At 35.8% G+C, this 24642-nt stretch overlaps 3 protein-coding genes across 5 annotated transcripts; all 3 read left to right on the top strand.

Annotated features, from left to right (window-relative positions):
• The first annotated feature begins 841 nt into the window (after positions 1-841).
• sgf29 (SAGA complex associated factor 29) lies at positions 842-5973 on the top strand. 2 transcript variants are annotated; one of them, XM_051886008.1, is made up of 10 exons: positions 842-981; positions 2274-2353; positions 2482-2557; positions 2693-2765; positions 3830-3894; positions 3983-4112; positions 4231-4377; positions 4491-4526; positions 5188-5350; positions 5600-5973. In XM_051886008.1, the coding sequence occupies exons 2-10, from the start codon at positions 2279-2281 to the stop codon at positions 5714-5716; spliced, it is 882 nt and encodes a 293-aa protein (XP_051741968.1). In that variant the 5' UTR covers positions 842-981; positions 2274-2278; the 3' UTR covers positions 5717-5973. The 2 variants fall into 2 exon arrangements, with proteins under 2 accessions (XP_051741968.1, XP_051741967.1); XM_051886007.1 differs by lacking the exon at positions 842-981 and adding an exon at positions 1684-1869.
• Positions 5974-6286: 313 nt separating this feature from the next.
• Positions 6287-10929, top strand: nfatc2ip (nuclear factor of activated T cells 2 interacting protein). Its single transcript, XM_051886005.1, has 9 exons — positions 6287-6432; positions 7048-7176; positions 7341-7395; positions 7964-8075; positions 9295-9378; positions 9490-9745; positions 9911-10055; positions 10227-10336; positions 10437-10929. The coding sequence occupies exons 1-9, from the start codon at positions 6400-6402 to the stop codon at positions 10596-10598; spliced, it is 1086 nt and encodes a 361-aa protein (XP_051741965.1). The 5' UTR covers positions 6287-6399; the 3' UTR covers positions 10599-10929.
• A 727-nt stretch (positions 10930-11656) lies between these two features.
• spns1 (SPNS lysolipid transporter 1, lysophospholipid) lies at positions 11657-24009 on the top strand. Of its 2 annotated transcripts, none has more exons than XM_051886004.1 (13): positions 11657-11915; positions 13404-13616; positions 14608-14673; positions 14764-14900; positions 15100-15251; positions 16611-16677; positions 16879-17021; positions 18255-18407; positions 18594-18783; positions 18945-19010; positions 19435-19533; positions 19627-19795; positions 22973-24009. In XM_051886004.1, exons 2-13 carry the CDS (start codon positions 13406-13408, stop codon positions 23041-23043), a joined length of 1524 nt encoding a protein of 507 aa, XP_051741964.1. In that variant the 5' UTR covers positions 11657-11915; positions 13404-13405; the 3' UTR covers positions 23044-24009. The 2 variants fall into 2 exon arrangements, with proteins under 2 accessions (XP_051741964.1, XP_051741963.1); XM_051886003.1 differs by having other exon boundaries at positions 11658-11915; positions 13401-13616.
• Positions 24010-24642: the final 633 nt, after the last annotated feature.

The raw sequence follows: 24642 nt of genomic DNA, 5'->3' as shown, positions 1-24642 counted from the left end.
AATTTGAAAACAGTTCACAGTTTTAATAACTGTAAAAAAAAAAGAAAGAAATTTTAACCAAATAAAAGATTAGAATTTATAATAAATATAAAGATAAACTTTTTTAGTCATTCAGCTTATTTATGGTCTGTTGTTTATTAATATGAAGTCTATGCATAATGTATTTATTGTTTTACTTTTTTCTGACATGCTCTGTTTTTGCACTCCATTGTTCAAGCACATAAAGGTTTTTAGTCATTCCAGTGGAATTTGGCAGAGGTCTGTTTTGTGGCTGAGTGCTGTGGATATTTTTGGGCAATGCTGACGTTCATTTACAGTAAGACTCCTCTGGTTCTGTGCTGTTGTAATGACAGAGTACGAGTGCAACAGATTCAGTTTTTCTACTGTGCTCAAATATTCCAAGACATAGTCTTTATTTCCGTGAGTGCATGAGCTACGTGAGAAATGAGGGAAGCGAATACTTTGCAAAAGATTACACAATTTATTTCTTCTTCCAAAGCCATAAACAATAGTGAGTAAAACACAATGTACTACAGTGTGTTTTTCTCTTTTTTCTTTCTCTCTAACCATAGTGGTCTTCATCATCAGAGTTGATTCTATGTTTTCTCTCATAAAACAAAACCTTTCTTCTCACTAATCTCTTTCATTTTTTTGCTTTTTCAGTACACATTCTTCTTTTTCCCTATTTTGCCTTGCCTTGTTTGCCTTGGCTCTCAAATTAATATCATGTGAGAGTGCAGCGTTCTGTACAGTAAATATTTACAAAGTTATTGGCTGAGCCAACATGAATTCAGCTATGACAACATAACAAATCTCTCTACTTTTCTTCTTCCTTCTTGCCCAGATCAGGATTTTTGTGCCAGATAAACTAGCACTTATCGCTGTCTGTCTGTTTTGTTTTTCACCCTGCCTTCAAAATGTCTGTTGAAAATTAACTCCATATTATCTCATCGTTCACAGCCTTTGGACAGTAAAGTTCAGGTCAGATATAAGGCTTATTACTTTCTAAATGATTTGTCTCTTTTATTTCATCTTTGCTGTTGTTTTTCTCCTATATGGATCTCTTTCCATCCTTACTCTCTCATGATGGTTTAAATATTAAACATAAAACCAAGATAACAATAATTAATTGTGTAAAATACAGTCAAGTCAAGTCACCTTTATTTATATAGTGCTTTTTACAATGCAGATTGTGTCAAAGCAGCTTTACAGTGATAACTGGTATATAATTTTGGCTGCACAGCAACTCTTAAAGAAAATGGTGTCATTGTCCAGCTACAGCAATAATAAAACATTGAATAAAATTAAATATAAAATATAAAAAAAAAATAATTTAAGAACAACCCCAAAGACAACCTGATCAAACAGTGGAAATTCTACATTTAAACTTAAACTTAGTTAAACCTAACTAGCCAAATATGTAGGTTAATGTGATGATAATGATAATGAAGATAACTCATGATGATCTTATCTTTTGTGGCACATTATCTTAGACTATGTAATGTGCACTAAATTCCATAATAGTGGCAATATATTGAAGTAACAGTATATATTTTAGAAATATTTGCATAATTTATCAGTATGATTAACCATTAGTAGTAGACTAATTATTTATCACTCTAAAACATTTACAAAGTCCACGGTAGTTCTTTTTCAATAAGGCGTTTTGAAAACATGCCATGAAGTTTGTCCTCTCAATGTGCCCGTACGAGGCCTAGCTACAGAGCTAACCAATCAATGCAAAGCGAAAACAAACCCTAAATTCGTTAAGGAAAGCAAAAGTTTAATAAATAAATGTTTTTCGATCATAGTTCGTGTACTAGCACACAAGGTGAATCCGGAGAGCATCGCAAAACTTTGTGTTTGAAGGTGAGATTCACGCTTTTCTTGTTTATCTGTGTGCGCGCGGAGGGTGTGATCTGAGATCCATCCAATCCATGGGGCACTATTATGTATGTGGATTTGAGCTAAATAAAAACATGTAAATCAAATCTAAATGCATTATTATTAGAATTATTGCATTATGGCAACATTATCTGTGCTTTGAGCATTGTGTGTGGTGGTGCTGTATAATGTAACTGTTTTAATTAAACTGTAAAAACGTGATTTTGTGAAACAATGAGAAACACATAAATAAATACACACACACACACACACACACACATACACGCATACATATATATATATATATATATATATATATATATATATATATATGTATATATATATAATGTGTATATATATTTCTAACTGAAATAATTTTTTTCTTGCAGATACAATGGCTTTAGTTTCAGCAGACACCAAAATCGCAGAGTTGCTGAATGAGCTGCATCAGCTCATAAAGCAAACTCAGGTAAGCACTACAACTGTTTCTCATGCATGATCCGTGTAGTTTGGGTTTATATGCTTTGGGAAACACTCTGTTTTTGTACACTTTGCCTGCACCCAGTGTGTATACTCTAATCTCTCTTAAATACACAGGAAGAGCGATCAAGAAGTGAGCACAACCTTCTCAACATCCAGAAAACACATGAAAGGATGCAGACAGAAAATAAAAGTAAGGCATGATTTCCTATTGCATTGTCTAAAATGAGAACTTTTTAACTTTATATTTGTATATTTGAATTTGATTTCTTATTTCTTGTCTGCTATCTCTGTTCCATAATAAAACTACTTATATCTTCCTACTTAGCTTCTCCATATTATAGGACAAAGCTGAGGGGTCTTTACACTACAGCTAAAGCTGATGCAGAGGCTGAATGTGGGTAAGTTGACGTGAATAAATGTTGCTGCGTTTGGTTTCCCTTGTTGCACCACTTCACTTTAATGCAAAGGATGCATTTTCACTGTAAGAAATACTTAATGATCACAAGATGATTCATTGGATGATCTGTTCCTGACATTATGTTTTTCAGTGTTGACTTTCATTTAAACAGAAACATCTTGTGGTTACTGGTTATATAGCCCCATCTTGTGGTAATTTTTACCCAAAGCTTTCAAATGTCTGCTGACTGGAATGACAGACTTTTTGAACATTATTAACCCTACAAAGCTTATAGTATCATATTTGATACTCAAATTTCTAAAGACATTTATCAACATGATCAAAACTTTGCTAAAGAACCTGTTGTACACAATCTGCTACATGCATTTTGCTGACATGTCTTTTTTTGCTGTGAAATATTTACAGATATTTTGTTAGTATTGTTAGTAATATGAACACTTACTAGACTGAAGCAACTTAGGTTTACTTAATCATTCATACTGTTGAATAATTGAAAGAAAATTAGGTTAAAATGTGAGTATTGAATATGATACATAAGGATTTTGAGGAATGTTTATTTGTACATCTCTCAATCATCACTGTATTGCATTGCATTATATATTTTGCCCCTACAATAAACCTACAGAGCTTTCTAAGCATTTAAATTTACCTTAAATAATTTAATAATTTAAATAATTTACCTTATTAAGACATATTATTGAAAGATGTAGAGTGACAAATAATATTTATATACTTTTTATTGTAAGTAGATCTCATTGATTTACATTACAAGCTAGTAGAATTTCATCTTTTTGGTCATATAAATATCAGCAATTGCATATTTTTGCTCAGTTTGGGCCTCTGAATAAAATTGAGGTGGTTTTTTTTTTTTCTCCTCAAGTATGAGCTCCATATTTTCATATATCATATTTCATACCTGCTGTATCAAATATGATGCTCCAAAGAAAAGAAAAAAAAATTCTAAAGGTTCTATTTCAAGATATTATTTTATATGTCAAGCTTTACAGGGTTAAATGATTAGATTTATCTGCATCCATCCCACAGTATACTTCGTCTGGCACTTGACAAGATTGCCGAAATTAAATCCCTTTTGGAGGAGAGACGGATTGGTAAGTCTGGGATGTTAGAATGTAAACTTGTGCATCTGCATGCATTTGGACAGTTGTGGAAGCTAATCGACCTCTTCTCTTTCTGTAGCTGCCAGGATGGCAGGAGTGTACAGTGACACCGACCCACCGAGAAAGACCATGCGCAGAGGTGTCCTGATGACCCTGTTACAACAGTCGGCCATGACCCTTCCTCTCTGGATTGGCAAACCTGGCGAGAGGTACCATTCAAAGTCTCCTGCTTTATCTCCTATGTTCTCTTTGTTTTAGAAATGGTCATTTATTCAGTGAATATTGAGTCGAAGTGATTGTTAATTAATTCCTGTCTTACTCCTTCAGTCCACCACCACTGTGTGGCGCTATACCAGCAAGCAGTGACTATGTGGCTAAGCAGGGGGACAAGGTGGCGGCACGTGTGAAGGCCGTGGATGGTGATGAACAGTGGATTCTTGCGGAAGTCGTCAGCTACAATCACTCCACCAACAAGTAATCATCTACCAGTTGATCTCCAGTTGATCTGTTTATTTATATTTACCTATAGCTTTAAAACTTGATTGTGTGAAATGATAATGTAGCATCATAATGTTATCTTTTATCAGGTATGAAGTGGATGACATTGATGAAGAGGGTAAAGAGTAAGTACAATGCCATTTTTCAATAATTTTCACCCACATCTAAATTGATACATTACTGTTCAAAAGTTTTTTTTATTTATTTATTTTTTATTCAGCAAGCACACATAAATTATCAAAAGTAACAGCAGAGACCTTTTATTTACAAAAGATTTCTATTTCAAATAAATGCTGCTCTTTTGAACTTTCTATTCATCTAAGAGTCCTAAAAAATGCACTATGGTCTCCACAAAAAAAATTAAGCCGCACATCTGTTTTCAACATTGATAATAATAAGAAATGGATTTTTTTTGAGCACCAAATCATCATATTAGAGTGATTTCTGAAGGATCATGTGACACTGAAGACTGGAGTAATGGTGCTGAAAATGCAGCTTTGCATCACAGGAATAAATTATATTTTCAAATATATTCCAATATCAAACATTATTATTACAATATTAAATTGTAATAATAATTCACATTATTACTGTTTTACTGAATGTTTGATCAAATAAATGCAGCCTTGGTGAGACTTGAGACTTTTTTTTTTTTCAAAAACAATAAAAAATTCAACCAACCCCAGTCTTTTGAACAGAAGTGTAATTCCAGGAGTGCTTTAAAACAAACTGCGACCTGTTTGTTGTTCCTCATTTTTTCACTGTTTCATTTTCTCTTTTATTCAGGAGACACACGTTGAGTCGGAGAAGAATCATTCCTCTCCCACAGTGGAAAGCAAACCCAGAGACCGACCCAGAGGCTCTGTTCAGTAAAGATCAGCTGGTGCTAGCCCTCTATCCACAGACCACCTGCTTTTACAGAGCTCTGATCCACACGCCGCCACATCGGGTGAGCGGAAACAAGAATGAAAAGAGTTAAAAGACTGATTGAAGTGTAGGATAAGAGGCTTCAGAGATGCTTATGTTGAAGATGGTATCACTATTTGTAAAGATGCTTCTCTAAACCCTCATGGGATTTTAATGTTGTTAGTCTGTTAGAATATTTCTTTATTATGGGTTTTATGGCATCACAAGACCAATTATAAATGAGTAGAAGAATAATTTCCATACAATTTGACACATCTCACTTCTTTTCCAGCCCCAGGATGACTACTCCGTTCTGTTTGAGGATACATCTTACGCCGATGGCTATTCTCCACCTCTCAACGTCGCCCAGCGATATGTAGTGGCCTGCAAAGAGAACAAAAAGAAGTGACAGAAATATGCAATAATGGGACATTATTTGCAAAAACACTCTGCATGATTGTTGTGATTAAAAACAGGATATTGAGCATCCATTCTGTTTTTATGTGCTTTTCCCACACTTTTTCTGTTATCGTGTATATACTGTTGGTATATTTTATACTGCATCTTTTGTATGATGTTTTTGTGGATCTGGATGCAAAGAGACCAACTGCAAGTGAATTGTGCTAAAGTAATAAACCCTTTACATGTGAATGAAAGGCACACAAATCTATTGTCTGTAATTTATAAAGGCAGAGTGATATAAAAATGGATCTTTAAAAGGGCTATAATGCCACACATATCCAGGGCTGCAAATCATACTTTCGTTTGTTTTCTCATATTCATTTTGAATATTTAATTACATCCTTGTTCTCGTGATGCATTTGATTTTTGAAAATGAACATTACACCAATCCTTCTAGAGTACACTTTTTCTCTGTTATTGCAATTAAGTAATTTCCGTCTTATTTTCTGTTTTAAAGTTATATAAATCACCTTACCCTACTAAATTTTAAATATTCACCTCTTCAATATAAAAACGAAGTGTTCAAATGGGTGAGAATATCAATGAAATATAAAATACACACTACGCAGTGAGTAACCCCGCCGGCTATGTGACGTCACGCCGGAACGCCTAGAACGCGCACGGTCGGGAATGAGCGCGCGGAAACGGGCTATGGCTGAAATGGTAAGATAAGATCTTTTGTATAACATTTATTCTATATTACGTTTAAAGAGTTATTGCTACTCTGTACTTTCTACATGGAGACAACGTTTGAACAGTTATTATCAGAAAACTATCGGAATATTTATTCTCTATAACTCCTGTTGTGCAATAGCACGCTGGCTAATCAGTTGTCATCATGGTTGTCATATTGATGAATGTACAACAACATAGAAAGAGTGAACCACTTTCAGTGGTTTTATTCAAGTAAATCTGCAAGTTTTAGCCTCAAGTTTGCTGTACTTACAGAGAAGTTACAACAACATTATTTAGCACTGGTTTTAGATTGTATACGGTTCATATTTACATTCAAAACCCCTAAATTCACTTATCTCAGCCTCATTTGGAGTTATTAATAATGCTCAGGTCCTTTAAACATTGTGTTATCAGATTTACCGAACAGTTTCGATATCTGTAGCTGTTACACAAGTCAGTGCAAAAACAAACACATTTGTTATTTCGCTGATGTTACGATTAGACCGCTAACTGTAACCTAAATCTATTTCACTCTTATAACTCCTACTGAGACCCAAAATGAGATAATATGGGAAACATGTTGCCTTGTTCTCCTTATTACAGGTAACGTTATCAGACAGTGACGGGGATGTGAGTGTTCCTGTATCAGACCCTCCAAAACAACATCCTCCCAAACGCCGACGCATCATCGACGCCTCATCCATCACCAATGTACCTGTTTACTCTAACAAGGTGGGTGTATCTTGCCTGTTTACTGTCAAAGTCATTGATTACTGGAAATAATATAGTTCATGACCTTTACCACATGTTTTTAAAATACGGCTGTAATCTAGATGTGGTGCAAGGTGCAAAAATCGGCTGAAAGGTGATTCACGTGTTATATCATTGTGTTTTAGGTTAACCGCTCTTTAAATCTGAATCCAACAACCTTCAAACACACCACTCTCACAGGTATCACAACTTACAGACCACTGTTAATGGTACTAATGTATTTGAGGAAATCACATTTTATACACTAACGTTCAAAAAATACACTAACGTTCAAAAATTTGAGGTGAACTTTCTATTGATCAAAGAATCCTGAAATGAGTATCACTATTAAAAACAACTGTTCTCAGCAATGATCTTGAAAGAAATGGCTCTTGAGCATCAAATCATCATGATTTCTGAAGGATCACATGACACTGATGCTGAAAATTCAGCTTTGCCATCACAGGAATAAAGTACATTTCAAAATATATTCAAATAGAAAACAGATCTTTTAAATTGTAATAATATTTCACAATACTACTGTATTTTTGATCAAGTAAATGCAGTGTTAATGATCATAAGAGACTACTTTCAAAAGCATTAAAAAACCTTACCAACCCCAAACTCTGTGTATATCTTGCCTTTATGTACGCTTGACTTCTGTGAGTGAAGGTTTCTCATTACTTGTAGACTCTTTTTAATGGATATTTATCATTTTGTTAGTAGAAGTAATCCAATGGCATCCCCACTGTTTTTTTTACCATACTAGATGAGGAAAAGGGTGGTCCTCTTTGGTCTCCTTCCCCACCGCGTGCAGAGAAACGGCCAATCAGCATTGATCTGAGTGGCTCAGAGGAGGAGCCAGAACAGAGTGAAGCTCAGTAAGTACACAGACTGACTTTAGTGTTTACCTCGGGAAATAAAAAGTGAGTCATTATGCACCCAAGATAAATGTTATTTGTTTTTGTGACAGCTGTTGACATCAAAATGAATCTTGCTGCATTCACGCCATGTTCGTAATTACCGTAATTTTGAGATGACAACACATGACATTCTGCTCTGAGCTGTTGAATTACAGTATGTGTTTCTATAGCAACACTATAGAGTACCTCAGGGATGACGTGTTTTTGTAGGCAAAACCCGGAAGCGAGTTAGCATTTTAGGACTTCCGGTTCCATCGCCCCGAAGTCAATGGGTTTTTTGAATGGGTTTTTGCTAAATCGCCTGAAATAAGGTCTGTGGTTAACAAAGCCTCTAAATATTTTCACGTTTTGATCTATGACATAAAACACACCAGTTATAACACGCTTGTGATTTTTTTAAACCTTTATTGTGTCTTAAAAACGGCGGTTGCTAACAAATTGCTAAAAGGGACTACTTCCTTTGGTGGGGACTTTAGACGTCATCATGACAAACAGGACATTTGGACAGCATTTCTCATGAAAAAGTGGATAAGTATTCATACACAGCGCAGATCATAATCAGCGAGCATGTTTTTAAATGAAGTTGTTTTCTAAATAAAGTTTGAGGAAGCTTGGTGGTGGTGACGTTGATCCGTGACCATGGTGTGCTGTAGTCCGTTTATGGCCTACTGTTAGCTTTTTATATCTGACGACTTTATTTAGGCTTCAAAATGTATAAATGTTGTGTTAACTTGTAAAGATTGTCTTGATAGACAAAACGTGTAAGTGTCATAACCCTTTGTTAAACACAGAGCTTATTTTTTGTGATTTTCCAAAAGTCTATGGGAAAAATGCATAGGCTTTCGATCGAGGGAACCCGTGCGCCGCTAACTTCCAGGTTGGCCTACAAAAACACGTCATCCCTGAGGTACTCTATTAATGCCTAAATTAATCTGCAGCAGTCAGGTAGTACAGCTGTCAAGTGGTTCAAGTCGGAGCTCTCTGAAAATTCCCAGTTTACAAGTTGTAATTATGAGTTCTACAAGGACATGGATACTTTTTACAAGTTAGAATCTCGTAATTACAGTAATTACCACATGAGGTGAATGTACCTATAGCCAGGTCAATTAATCAGCTGATTGATTAGCCTACTCTAAGATGTGTCCTTTCATCTAACCATCATCTTCCGCACCTTTAGGGAAATCCTTCGTTCTCCCTCTCCACCCCCACCACCATGCAGTCCACCAGTGAAACGGAGCAGACGAACAAATCAAAAAATTCGGTGAGTGACATCAAATGAATAACAATATTAGAAGTAATGAAATGAACACCTAGTAAGGCCAGATATGAGTGAACATGTTTGACATTCTCTCGTTCTCCTTCTCTGTCCTAGAGAAATCAACAGGAAACTGGATGCGATCGGCTCTCTCGTGTGTCTGTCCCCTGAGCCTCAAGAACCTTTCACTGAATACAGAAACTCTCCATCTCCTGTCAATGACTATGATGACGATGATGACATCATCGTCATTTCTTCTGGCAGCAAACAGAAAAGAAGACGTCCCCAGAATACTGAAAGCAGAGACTCTGCTCGAGAAATTTCGCTAAAATTCCGCTGCCGAACAGAGTTGTACAAAATCCCGATACTCTCTGTAGGTGGAATAAACATTTTTGTTTACTTTGAAAGTTATTTGAGGCATATTCGTTTGTTATATAAAAAGTATATGAATACAGTTACCTTTTTATTTAAGCTGGCAAATTAATGTTTTCAAATTTGACTTGGACTGTCATTAAATGTAGGTGTTTTTCAATTGCAGACGGCTCCTTTGAGAAAAGCTGTGGAACAGCTGGCCATCAAACTCAATGTCACACCCAGCCAAATTCTGTTATTAAAGAAAGATATCGATCTTCCTATTCACTCGTCCGTCAGTGAGCTGGGTCTCGGCATAGCTGACATTATTGGTAATGGAAAACAGTGGGAATTTTGAGCTGAATTCATTAGCATGCATTACGGTGCATTTATTCCATTGTTTTGTAATGGATCCTTTTGAATGTTTTAAATGAAAACATTCTATAAATGGCACGTCCTGCAACCTTCATGCAACTTCTTTTTGTCCCTTTTGTCTCTTCCAGATTGTGTAGTAACAGAAAATAAACAAGAAGAGAGTGACAAACGTGATGTCATTACTGTGCGCCTGCAAGGCAAAGAGAAAGCGTCTGCGCAGGAGTATTCCATACAAAAGGTCTCTGTCTTTTTGGATGTTCTTCTTGCGCTTTGTGCACCTTGAGTTTCTGTGAAGGAAATAGTGCTCAACTATTATTGTTCTTTTCTTTTTTTTAAAGGATGCTCCTCTAGGGTCCATCCTGTCTCAGTATGTCTCTGGTTTGGCTGCCAGTGCTAGATGGAAGGCAAAATTCCTCTTTGATGGGTCAAGGGTCACACATGATCAGACTCCAGCTGACCTAGATATGGAGGATGGTGACGTCATTGAAGTCTGGTCCTGAACGTCGGCAACTATTGATGATGTTGGGAGTTCTGTACTTTTACAGAACCATGTTTTGTATGTAAGGAGGAAGAAAAAGATTTGTAAAGGATGTCAGATGCTTGTTTAGACCTCATCACTTGTGCTGAATAACAGACCACAGACAAATATTTTTTTAGGTTTCATGAACAGCATACATTTGACTTATGTTTGAGGACATGGAAAAACAATATAAAAAATCCATTTTACATTGTGTATATACACCAGATTTATTTAAAAATTGTTGAATTTTTTTAATGAAAAGAATTTACTTGATTGAAAGGAATATAATAAAATGAAAAATTTGTAATTTGTATTTGTGTGACTGGAATTGGTTTTCGGGGGCATTTTACTTTTTTATAAAAGCATACTATTTAATAAAAACTTAGAAAACACAATGTCACACCAATTTATGTCAGATAATTACATTTAATAATTTGAAAGAAATGATCCACTTAAATAATTATAGCTGTTACCTATAAAAATGAAGTTAAATGCAAAAGTAGCTGTAAATAGGCCAATATTTGCCTCTGAGTTTGTGAATATATCAAATATTTATATGAGGAAGATTAGGAATTAACTACAGGGATATGTGGGGTATTTTATCATTTTAAAAAGACGATTTATGACCCAGCTACAAGCTGAATTAAATGCAGCAAATGTTAACTTCACACTCATGTGAACTCGTTATCTCGGGTCATTGATCAGCTCAAACAATTATTCACTGCTTTACATTTGTTTGTGCTGATAAAGCACCAGCATTCATTAGAACAAAAAGTAGAGACTAATGAAATACTCAGATTCACTAGTGATTTTGTTAACATCTTTTGTCTTAAAGTAATTTGCAAGAGCGGAAGAATAAGTTTTTTAATCATTTATAAATCATTATCCATTCACAGAATTACAAATACATAAAATGAATTAAAGTGCTAGTTAAGTGCACAGATCAGAATATCCTTATTTTAAATATATTCACTTGTTTTTTATATTTATTTTTAATCTTTCAAAATAGTTTAGGGAGGGTGAAAACGATGTGTTGACAGCTGTCGGAGGAGGGGGAGCGCTCACATGACTGTGCAGCGGAAGTACTGCGTCATTCCAATATGGCGTCGCGCTGAGCTTGTAGATCAGAATCAAACTGTAAGTCTGTCAGCTGCACATTTCGCTTCGAGACTCTCAAAAATGTTCACACAAGAGGTGAGGTAAAGATCCTGAAACGTCTTGACAACTCGGAGGGAGCCCAACAGCGTCCAGAAGAAGAACGTCGAGGACGCTTCAGACGTCGCTTTGCATTTTCCAGGTAAACAACAGTGTTTACCGATCAGTAAACAAAGTCTCGGATGGATCACAGTTCATATCGCTCTTCTACATAGGTTTTGTGATTTGCATGTCAACAATGTTGAATGAAAAGTTGTTTCTTATTTTTGTGATTGAATGTTTGCTTGAATGATTTTGTGATTGAATGTTTTATTCCCAATGTTGTGGAAACTCCTGGTGTGTTTTAAACGAATACCCCACCGTGAGAGTTTCTGTGCCTTTTCTATAATAACCAAATTAAATGCCCTGTTTTGTGTGTGTGTGTGTGTTTTGTTGCTGTCAGTGGAATATGTTGCTTAACCAGCTTCATGTCTGTACATATAGACTAGTATTGGTCAACACCAGGCATCAGATATCATCAGTCAGCAAAAATCGGTTCAGCTTTGGTTTGATTAAGCGGACAATCTGCTGAAAGTATATAAATTCATGTTATCCCACAAGTTATTTCGGTTTGGGCACTGAATTTCATTTATTTACCATTTTAAACAGCTAAACCTAAATCTAGAGAGCTTTAAATCTAGACATTTATGTTCATATATTACTCAAAATCAAAATCATGCATGCATGCAAAGCTCTCTATGCCTATAGCGTTTTCTTGCTAATATTTTCTTGCAGCATTTTTTTTTTCTTCTTCTTCATTGTATTCACATGACATTGTGGTGAGATTAATTTGCATCACGAGCTTGTGCCTACTTCCCTCTCCATGTGTCTTCCTTGTGTATCTAAACTACACTCCTGACAAACTAGATTATAAATATAATTCCTGACTTCTTTCTCAGTGAAATATATTCTAGAAAAATGGCTTCAGGGCTTTAAACAAAGAGCTCTTTGGCAGTATTCCTCATCTTATGCGTCTATATTTAAAATGGATTATCTCACACTAAACTAACAGTGGGGATCAAAAGTCTAAGTCCACGTTTAAAATGTAATTTAAACCCAGCAATAAATCATTATATAATTTTGTAAATTAAAAAAAAAGATAAAAACGGAAACATTTTCAGAAAGTGAAAAAAAAAAAAAAAAAATCAGATTCCGCACTATTTCATGGTCAGTAATACGCAAATACACACTTTTAATGTCAGCAACTTTTCATTCATTCATTTTTTTTTTTTTTTGCTAATATCCTTTATGGAAAAAAAAAAATCATTTTAATGCAAATTAGAAGCATTTTCACAAGCCTTTTGAAGCCCGCTGTACATCCTCATGTGAGGTTGAGATTAGAATGTGATCAATAATCTTTGTGTGTAATCAGTAGTAGACCTTGGTCTTTTTTCCTCTTGAGCACTTAACACAGTAGGCTACTTTTAATGGTTTTGCTTCCCGTCAGGAAGTGATTGTGGTAGACCAAACCACCCGTGTTTTAGGGAAGTTTGTAGATTTGCAATATTATTGCTAAGACTTTGATTTGTAATGGCACTTTTGCTTTTTGTCTTTTTTTTTTTTTTTTTTTTGGTTTTGTTTTCTGCAGCAGTGATGTCACGGACAGATGTTTCTGCAGACACCACACCCTTCTTCTCAGATGATTATGAGGGGGAGGGGCTGGCTGACAATGGGGTGGGTTCACCTAAGCCTGAGGAGGAGGAGGAGCCTGCCAGTGGAGTGTCTGATAAGAGAGCTATATTGACTGTGATTGTACTCTGCTACATCAACCTTCTGAACTATATGGACAGATTCACTGTGGCAGGTAACCAGTGCTATTAGATTTCAGCGCATCAGTTCTGCTAGACAATGCTGGCTCCCTTTTCATCCAGATCAAATGCACAAGACAAAGACACGAAGCACTAACACCCATATACGCCATGATAATGCGCTTTATGTTCACAATGTAAGATTATACTAGTCTTTGTTGTTCTTTTTGAATCAGATAACTTCTAAATCACATCATTAATTCATATTCAGTTTTTATGTTTTTTTTCTGATGCAGTTATTTTAGTATTATTTATAAACTATTATATAACTATTGTATTTTTTCATTTAATTTATTTTTATATTTTAATTCTAGATTTTTATATTTTCAAGTTTTAGTGATTTTGTTATGTAATTGTGGCATTTTTTTTAAATTTAATTAATAAATAAACAAATAAATTGAATTAAATGTATTTATTTAGTAATTTTAGTACTTAAAAGTTAGTTGTCAGTCATGTAAATAAGTCGCTTAAGGTTTGGGGAACTAATTTTCATTTATTGATATGCAGAAATTCTTAAATACTGTTTAAATCAAACCTAAACATTTACGTTCATATATTATTTATCAAAATTGTGCACCACACACATACATTTCAATGCCTGTAGTCTGTTTTATTTTTTTATTTTTTTTGCAACTTTTCTCTCTTCATCACTTTTTACATGATTATTTTATTTTAACTTTATTTCAACTAATGAAAACAATTTTTAATAGTTTTGTTCTTAAATACTGTTTAAATCAAACCTAAACATTTACGTTCATATATTATTTATCAAAATTGTGCACCACACACATACATTTCAATGCCTTTAGTCTGTTTTATTTTTTTTGCAACTTTTCTCTCTTCATCACTTTTTACATGATTATTTTATTTTAACTTTATTTCAACTAATGAAAACAATTTTTAATAGTTTTGTTTAACATATATGCAAAACATATAATGCGAATTGGTAAATAATAAAGCTGTGATAATAACCTTCCTCTCTTACAGGTGTACTTCCAGACATTGAGCGTTTCTTCAGCATTAGTGATGGAAAATCAGGGCTACTTCAGACAGGTGAGCAGATTCATACCATGTAAAATCCATTTTATTATTTTACTATATTATTTTTTCATTTGCTTTGTTTGATTCTTTATTGCCCTTCAGTCTTCATCTGCAGCTACATGTTCTTGGCTCCTGTGTTCGGATACCTGGGCGACAGGTATAACAGGAAGCTGATCATGAGTGTGGGTATTTTCTTCTGGTGCCTAGTGACACTTGCCAGCTCCTTCATTGGCAAAGATGTAAGTCTAACACGAAACATTTCAGGCTTTCCAGATGTGTTAAACCTCACCCTTGTATTTGAATATAATTTTACTCAAAGACTTTGTTTCCAAGCAATACCTTTCAATCTCTGACTCTGTGTCTCATATACTGAAGTGTATATATGTTTTAAAGTGTGATTTGTAGAGTAAACTAATAGGATAGGAAATCTTCTCTCAGTATTTCTGGGCGTTGCTGTTGACGCGAGGGCTAGTGGGAGTTGGAGAGGCCAGTTACTCCACCATTGCTCCTACCATCATCGCTGATCTGTTTGTCAAAGAGAAGAGGACCAACATGCTGTCTGTGTTCTACTTTGCAATCCCAGTGGGCAGGTGTGACTGACCGCACACACACACTTAGTATATGTGGTTTACGGGGACTCTCCATAGACATTTTTATACTGTACAAACTGTATGTTCTATCCCCCTACACTACCCGTACCCCTACCCCTACCCCTAAACCTATCCATCATAGGAAACTGTCTGCGTTTAAAAACACCGTTTAGTATGTTTAAGCCATTTGGTTTACGAGGACACAAGAAGTGTCCTCATAAACCATGTTTACGTGTAATACCCATGTCATTATACACATTTGTGTCCTCATAAACCATGTATACAAGAACACACACACACACGGACACAGAACTGCCAATCAAAATGCTGGTGTTTAGGTTATTCACACTTTAGCTCTATGCACATTCACAGCATGGTTACATTCTCACACTCTGTCACACACAGTTGCATTATCAGTTTTTTTCACACCTGGAAATGAAGTTGCATTTGTAAGTTTTCAGGCTGCTACACTTGAGCACTTCTGAGGACGAACGAGTCACCTGGATTTGTTAAATAATTAAAGTCAGCATGAAATGAACATTCATCTATTTTCTAAATGCATTTTATTGATCTTTCTGTATATAATTCATCCATGCATGTTTCATTTTTCTGTTGATTGTTAATCAAAATGCCATAACTTAATCTTCTGGTGAAACGACAGACTCTCTGATGACGTATGTTGGACTTCTCCAATCATTTAGTCTGCTTAAACTTTTCTTACGATTGACTGCAAGCTAAAATTCAAATGTGCCTCCATCCAGTCAACAACTGGTGAACCCATCCTACATTTTTTTTTTTTTCCACAATACTCTGTTGATGTACATCACATCTGTTGATGTACACGGATGTACATCACAGAAGAAAAAACTGTCGCTAATTCCACTTCATTTAAAATGTTCAACTTTAAATATATTGATATATCCCTAAAATATTTCCAACATCTACTGACAGGCTTGTTTTTTGTGTAAATATTTATTAAAATAAGTTTTAATTTAAATTCAGCAATTATTTATAAGCAGTAATGTTGTGAAATATTATTACAATTTAAAATAACTGTTTTCTATTTTAATATATTTTGAAATGTTTTTTAATCCTGTGATGCAAAGCTGAATTTTCAGTGTCATATGACCCTTCAGTAATCATTCTAATATGATGATTTGATGCTCAAGAAACAATTCTTATTAAAATCTTACTTTAGATTTTTTTTTTTTTTGGTAAAATTATAAATGTCTTTACTGCTACTTTTGATCAATTTAATGTCTTTCCTGAATAAAATTATTAAATTCTTTAGAAAAAAAGCTGCAGTGTGGACCAGACTTACCACTTCTCATTAAAATCTGCTGGCCTTTCTTTCCTCAGTGGTCTGGGTTATATCGTGGGCTCAGAGGTGGATCATGTGGCTAAGGATTGGCACTGGGCTCTTCGGGTATGTCAGCAACACCAAACCATTTACTGTTTATCTGTCTCTGGGTGGTTTACAAAATACATGCTTGCAGCTTTCACCACAAAATCACACTTGGAGATTAAATATGATAACGGTTCTCTGTAATTTTCTTCCCTTTATTTTCACTTTCTTTCTCTCTCTGTCTTTTTTGTTTGCTCTTTTTCATTTGTTTCTCTTTCTTAGGTGACCCCTGGTCTGGGGCTGTTGGCCGTGATCCTCTTGTTGTTTGTGGTTCAGGAACCGAAGCGCGGTGCGATTGAAGCTCGTCCAGAGCACACGCTGCAGAGAACCAGCTGGATAACGGACATGAAAGCACTCTGCAGGAAGTGAGTCACTGAGAGCTCATGTTGCTTTAAAGCATCATTTATAAGTCAAGATTTTTGCTTTAGATGTCACGCAGGGAATTTTTTAGTATCTGATAATGCTGCTTGACCCTACTGAGGGTTTTTTCTTAAGTTATTAATTATTGCTGACACCACTGCAGCCTCTAATATGATCAATTATAAAATATCTAATCGCCTGCAAACACAAGCAGTTTTTTTCAGATGTCAGGGTAATTTTTATCATAAAGCTATAGCTTTAGCATTGCTCTCAGTGATTGCCATTGTTATTTTTGCCAATAGCTTGAAAATCAGTGGGGCCTGAAACAACTTTGGGCCCCATTAATTTTCATTGTGCATACACAAAGGGGGCTTTCGCACTGGATTGTTCCCGGTGCCCCCCGCAGCATTGGTCTGGTTTCACACTAAACTATATTCTATTGAATCCTGGTGAGTTTGCGTTCATCTTACATCATCACAAACGTGCACACCACATGATAGAAAACAGAACGCGGGTCAATAAAGTGTTTTTATTAATGTGTTGCTATTATGTGCAGCAGAGTAAACGACACTTAAGTTTACTGTATGTGCGTCGCATGTAGACGGTTTTCCGCTGCTTGCAGACAGACTATTTTGAGGAGACAGGTGATTGCCATTTATTTGTCGCTCTGATTGCACTTGCAAAACATGAATACACTGCAGGCTCACTCCTGCTAAAATCATGTTTTAATGAAGTAAATACATTATAATCGGCTAAAACACATGCACAGGTTACTTTACTTCCTGAACAAGTGTGCACCTGAGTCTGAGCTGCTTTCATATTCACGCGAACCGCGCCACAGTTCGAGTGCAACCGAACTCAGACCACCTCCTTCAGGTAGTCTCGGGTTCGGTACCCCGGTGCGCACCCGGATTCACACGACAGCATTCACATTAGCGATTTTTCATGCGAACCGTGCCCCATTTCAAACTAAACTGCCAGTGTGAAAGCCCCCCCCAAAAAAGAAAGAAAAAAACACTGATAGTTTTTTCTTTTTTCAATCAAATATGTTAGTTCCACTGAGTCCAAGTCCACATGGTGAATATAAATATATATAATATATAAAGAAGTCGAAAAAGTGATGTATGTGATTCTTGAGCTACTTTGCATTGACTGCTTGTTTCTTTTTCCATCTCAATGTTTCTTTCATTGACTGCTCTGTCTTTCTCCATCTCCCTCTTGATTTTTCTTTTTTTCAGTCCAAGTTTTGTTCTGTCCACGTTTGGCTTCACGGCTGTGGCCTTTGTGACAGGATCACTGGCCCTGTGGGCCCCTGCCTTTTTATTCAGAGCGGGCGTCTTCACTGGAGTGAAACATCCGTGTTTAAAAGATCCCTGTGACAACTCTGACAGGTAGCAGACCCTCATACACACAACATCTCTCTCTCTAAAGATACACACCATGACTGATGTCTTTGTAGTATTATGGTACTGTTAGGACGATACCATTTAGAGTACTGCATTTGCACATACTGTATTGTAAATATTCTTCTAAGAATATACACTAGTAATGTTCTTCTGAACTCTTCTGCTCTGCAGTCTGATGTTTGGCGCAATCACAGTTGTGACGGGCATCCTGGGCGTAGCGAGTGGAGTGCAGGCCAGCAAGAAGCTGAGGACGAGAACCCCTCGAGCTGATCCACTAGTCTGTGCTGCTGGACTCCTCCTTGCTGCTCCATTTCTTTACCTGTCTATCATGTTTGCCCAGGCTAGCACTGCAGCTACATATGTAAGTCACTCATTTGACCTCTCCTCTGACCTGGTTTTATCTGAAAGCTCTTTTTTTCCAGGAAGTGTTTTCGGTTTTTTATTGACCGCAGTGCTGTTGTTGAATGTAGGGCAGTTTTATGCTGACCATAATGGTGGTTGACTATTTTGTGTTCTCATCAGGTCTTTATCTTCCTGGGTGAGACATTCTTGTCTATGAATTGGGCCATTGTTGCAGATATCCTACTGGTGAGTTTCTCTTCCTCCCATTTAATCCACTACCAATTCCAAAGAATACTGAAAAGATGGTTTTATTTCATTATTCACTCACCCTCAGGTCTTTGCAAACTTGTATACTGTTGTTTTTTTTCTTCTATGAAACACAAAGTTAGACTTGTTTGAAGAAATGTTACAGTTATTGCTGTTCAACGACATAGTGTTCATAATGTTCACAGACTATCGAACTTTAAAAAGGACAAAAAAAGGCACCATAAAAGTAGTTCATATGACTGGCACACTATATTCAAAGTCTTCTAATATAGTGGGATTAAAATACTGAAAACACCAACAAAAAAAAAATCCCCATCGGTAACTATTATTTTCTTTGAAATATGTGTGTGGAATAACATGAGGTCTTTTTCTTGATGTCCTTATTTCTCTTTCTTTCTTTCAGTATGTCGTGATCCCCACACGTCGCTCCACCGCAGAAGCATTTCAGATTGTGCTCTCACACTTGCTGGGCGACGCTATTAGCCCTTACCTCATAGGAGTGGTACGTCAATCTTACAAATGCACAGAAAAACCTTTCAAAGTTCTTTTAAAAAGACATTTAAGGTTGCATGTGGTCTGTTTTTTCCCCCATTAGGTGTCAGACTCGATAAAGCAGTCGGACTCATACATGTGGGAGTTTCGTTCACTTCAGATGTCACTCCTGCTGTGCTCTTTCGTGGCTGTGGGGGGCGGAGCTTTCTTCCTTGCTACGGCCCTCTTCATTGAAAAAGACCGCCAACTGGCTGAGAACTACGTCCCCTCTGGTGAGTGATATCACTGATGACATCACAGTCTTCTCTTAGATTAAAGGCCTTTCCTATTTCCAATGAATTTTGTATTTTCAGGATATTCTTATCCAAATTAGTAATTTTATTTTTGATTTTTAATTTATTCATTCTGTGTATTTATTTAGAAATATATTATTTATTTATTTATTCTGTGTATTTTCAAAAGGTTTGTCAATTGTTACATCATTAATAATACATCATTATTATTCTACATTTAAAGGAAGCCATTTTCAAAGAAACATTCCTGGTTAAATACTAGGGATGTGCCTGAAGCCAAAACAAATAACAAATTCTACCGAATAATAGGAAAAATATTCGGCAGACACAGTCACTCTATGTGTTTGCTGGAAAACCGGTGAGCCAGAGAATAGGTTGTTTGCACATGACGTCATTGCAGCAGCGCGAATGAGTCTGGAGGGCAGGGAGTGATTTTTCTATATAGGAATCCTATCAAAAACTCAAAATTCGTATGTTTTGCGTCGTTTATGGTTTCTCAAATCGTTAAAATCGAGAACCCAGAAGGTGTTTATATCGTTTACATAACTTATACCGATTTTTATAACTTATTTCATTTTTTAACTTTAAAAGTTGTCGCCTTTTTATAGCGTTTTGCGTCTGCTGATACTGAAATGAATATGGACACCTGCTTACCTTTTGTTTTTGACTTAGTTAAATATTCATTCTTCATGCTATCGTTTGCAGGGAAGAGAAGATATTTTATCCTACTGAATGATAATTTGGTGTTTTCACTTCAGTTTTCCGTTCACAATGTTTATCTGGTTACCGTGAAAACAGTGTCACGCGCTGCTGCTTCAGCCATCGTATGGTAGAAAATGTCCAAATAAAATAAATGTGTTCAACAAGCTGACAGAAGTCGAACCATTAATTTGTTGAAAGCGTGTAAATGTCTTTAGTTTTAATGTTGTCTTTGTAAATATTCACTTTCCCATATGGCCACGGAGAATCGGAGGGTCACATTAAATTAAAATACTGCCCTTAACTTCACTAACAGAAAGGCAGCGCTATATAAACAAACCAAACTAGAACTGAACACAGCGTGACAGCAGCTTCACATTTTCTATATCTACCGCCTCGATCATTGAGGCTCGATGGCAGGAAAGTCGTTCAATTCAGTAGAAAAGTCGCTCCTCTTCATAACATAAGGATCACGTCCAACATATGTTGTGATTTTCTGTTTATACCTTTCTAAACCAGCACAGTATAGACTTTTCTCCATCTCTTCCATTCTAATTTTCACTGCTTGCCCTCCATTTCACGCGACACCAGAACCACGTGATTGCAAACAACCTAAAAAACCTCTAAAATAACTACACGATAATGAGTCTGTGAAGTAAATGAGAGTAAAGTAGTGCATCATACACATTTTCTACTATGTTTCTCTGTCTCACACTCTCCTGGAGCTGATGTTATATTGAATTATGTGACACATAATGTAGTGACGGTAGGATTAGGATTAGTATTAATGGACGATTAATCGAAAAGTAATCGAAACCGAAATTCAGAACCTCTAACCGACGTAATTTTCCCATGTCGGTTATTTTGTTTTTTTAATCCTGTATATACTTCCCCCTTAAAAACATACTACCGCGTGTGTAGCCACGTGACTCCGCCCAGTCCAGTCAGTGGCATAAAAGCAACACGGAGGTAAACGCCGGTTCAACACATAGTGATGGCGCGCGAGCGGTGAGCCTTGCGTCTTCACTAAACTTTGTCAGTTGTATTTGTTTTAAGGTTTGCCAATTTGGACATTCAAGCGATTTTAGACGATCGGATGTGTATTATTATATCGAGCTACCGTGCTCGCGCAGCTGCATTGTGGCACGAACACTCATACAAACAGTAGCTGCGCAAAACGTGAAGATCGCGCGCACTGAGGAGCAGAAACTAGTTGTCAGCGCTATCCAGTGATTTATCACTAAAGTAGCTTAGAAACTCAACTTATTACAGCATATATTTTTGTACTTTCGAAGGAACTATTTACAACCCAGTTTCACAATAGAAAGACGGTACGACTAATTCACACACGCAATCGCTCTCATTGCGTACTGGTACTGTGCTAATTTATCTTTATCTGATTTACAATGAGCAGAAATCTGTAAGAATAGTTACGAACCATAGATAAAATAACTGCTGATAGTGAGCTGTTATGTCAGATCACTCTTTCAATAGGAAAAAAATATCCCACCTTTAATAGTCAAGCATATTTATAGTACAAACCTTGTCAGTGAACTACGAGGGCAAAAAAAAACAAAAAAACAGAAACAAAATAATCATTCATTAATCGTAATCGAGGTAAAATGTTCAATTAATCGAGGTTTTGATTTTAGGCCATAATCGTCCAGCCCTACCCGCTAGCATTTTGTATACTTTATAATTTGTTCAGATTTGCATTTGTATTCACAGTAAAAGTTGTTTTAGCAGTTTTCAACCACTGAATATTTTCCTTCGACTTCCATGTTCTCTAATCAGATACTTTATATAGAGTCCTTTTATTTGAGGTTGTGGATGACTGTCCTGGCATACCTCTGTACACAAAGTTCCTCTGGAAAATAAAGTTGTTGTTTTTTTTGTTTTTTTTTTAACCTTTTAGCATTAACATTTAGTATTATTGTTTTAATTAGGTGTCAGTCAGTGAGTCAGTTATCTGACAGCATTGTTGTTTCAGTATCATTGAGATACTATTATTTTTATGAATAGTTGGAATTAGTTTTTATGTATTTATATTTTCCATTTTAATTTAAATTGTTTCATTTAATTTTGTTTTTGTATTTTTTTTTATTGTAGTTTTATTTATTCTAGTATTATACTGAATGAAAATGTACACCTAAATGAGTATTTAGTTATACTAAATAAGAAGCGACTAGCTTGAAAAAATAAGTTTAAGTATTTTAATATTTTATTTTAGTTTAGTTTAGTTCAGTTAGCATTTATTTTATTTCAGGTAACATTTTTTTTTAATGGTTTTAGTTAACTATTGACAGCACAAATGCAGTCCACAGACATCAAGCTGTAAATATTATTTTTTCCCCCTCTTTACATGTTATTAATTCTTATTCACATGCTGATTTTTTAGGGTCATTATTACAGACACTTTAGAAATCTAATATACTGATGTGTCTCTTTGTTTTCCAGATGACGCACCAATTGTTGTTCCAAAGAGAGGCAGATCCACTAAAGTAACAGTGTCAAGTGTTTTAATTTGAGATGACGCAAGGATTTGGATGCTTTTCAACACTGGGAACAACATTCTGATTGGCTTTGGCAAAGAGAGCCAGTGCCATCTGCAGCCAATCATGGAGCAGTATGAGAAAAGTAATCTCTGATTGGACTATCTCCACAATATGGAGTTTTATAGTAATTTATTATGCCTATATTTTTGTTTATATCCTTAACACCAATATTGATTTGGAAACATTATGAACTAACAAAAAAATCAGGAACATCTTACTTGGAAGTCCTGTGTGCTATCGACAGTTCTGCCCTCTGTCCAGAGGAGTCCTATGGGAGGAGAGAGGCACACGGGTAACACATGGGACATGGAAAGAAGTTATATGTTGGGATGTTTCTTTACCTTTGATCAAAGCTAATTGAGCTGTGTTTTACAATTCAAGTCATGTAAATTACATTTTAGACCTTTTTATTGGAGGGCATCTGAATTGATTTTTCAAATAGTTGTCTAGGTCATTTAGCTAAAACCAAGGTATTCTCAAACAGCTGTTGCATTTGTTTTTATCAAAACTGGACTGTGACTAAAAACTAGCAGAATCAGACTGAGCCTGTCTGTGATCTGCCTTTACAAACTTCAGTCTTTCCTGTCGTTTTAATATGTTTCTTCCATTCAACAGCTTTCACGGTCTTTTACGAGGGACACAAAAAACAAACACTAACACTACAGTGGCATGATTCAGATATTAATTAATTTGATGATATTTTTTTTAAAATAATATTGTTACATATTTGTTGCAATGGCCTGGTTCATGGCATGTTTTAATGTGCCATTTTAACTGTCTTAAACTGTAATTATTTTTTGTTTTTAAATGAAGGCAGTTTTTAGTGCATTCCCTCTGCTGTGGTTGTTTTCCAGGCAAAACGTTTGACATAATTTGCAAACTTGCTTGCTAATCTTGTTTTGTAACTTTTTTTAATATTAAATTAGAAATGTAATCTTATTTGTGTCTTTTTGAATTTTTGTGTGTGTTAAAACTTGCTTTAAATCAGTTACCCTCTTTATTTCTCCTTACAACATGTCTTAATAATGGCGAGTCTTTTTACTCCTTTATATCTTTCTCTCTGTCTCTTGCATGTTAGCATTCTCTTCTTTCTCTCTGCAGTGGCAACAACGATGATCATAAGGTTTTTCAGTTGCTGTGGTTTCCTGTTTGTAGGTGGGATATAGAGATGCAAGCCTGTTTGGTAAATTTGCTGTGAAAATTAGTCTCGTGAATGAATTATGAAAACTGAAGAGCCTGAATCGAAACATGCATTGTCTGTGCAGTGGAACATTTGGTGGATGTTGTTGTGCCTGCGAGAATATACTTGTACCTATATGTCATTCCTGTCAATTGTTTGTGTAGGCTACAAGAACACCACAAAATGCCACAAGAGTGGGAGGCAAGATTGAGAAATTATGACTCACTGCCCGCCATAATGAAGCGCAGAGTTAACTCTTACAGCTCTAACCAGACAATTTTTTTTAAATTTGATATGTTTAGAACTCTCAATTTCTCATGAACCTGCAGGGGAAACACTTGTTTTCTGTGTCACTTTATCATGGAACATTATAAAACATGACTCTAGTGTTG

This window comes from Ctenopharyngodon idella, chromosome 3, assembly GCF_019924925.1.
Source record: "Ctenopharyngodon idella isolate HZGC_01 chromosome 3, HZGC01, whole genome shotgun sequence".
Lineage (NCBI taxonomy): Eukaryota > Metazoa > Chordata > Actinopteri > Cypriniformes > Xenocyprididae > Ctenopharyngodon > Ctenopharyngodon idella.
Note: the sequence above shows the minus strand (reverse complement) of the source record. Positions and strands in the feature narration are given on the sequence as shown.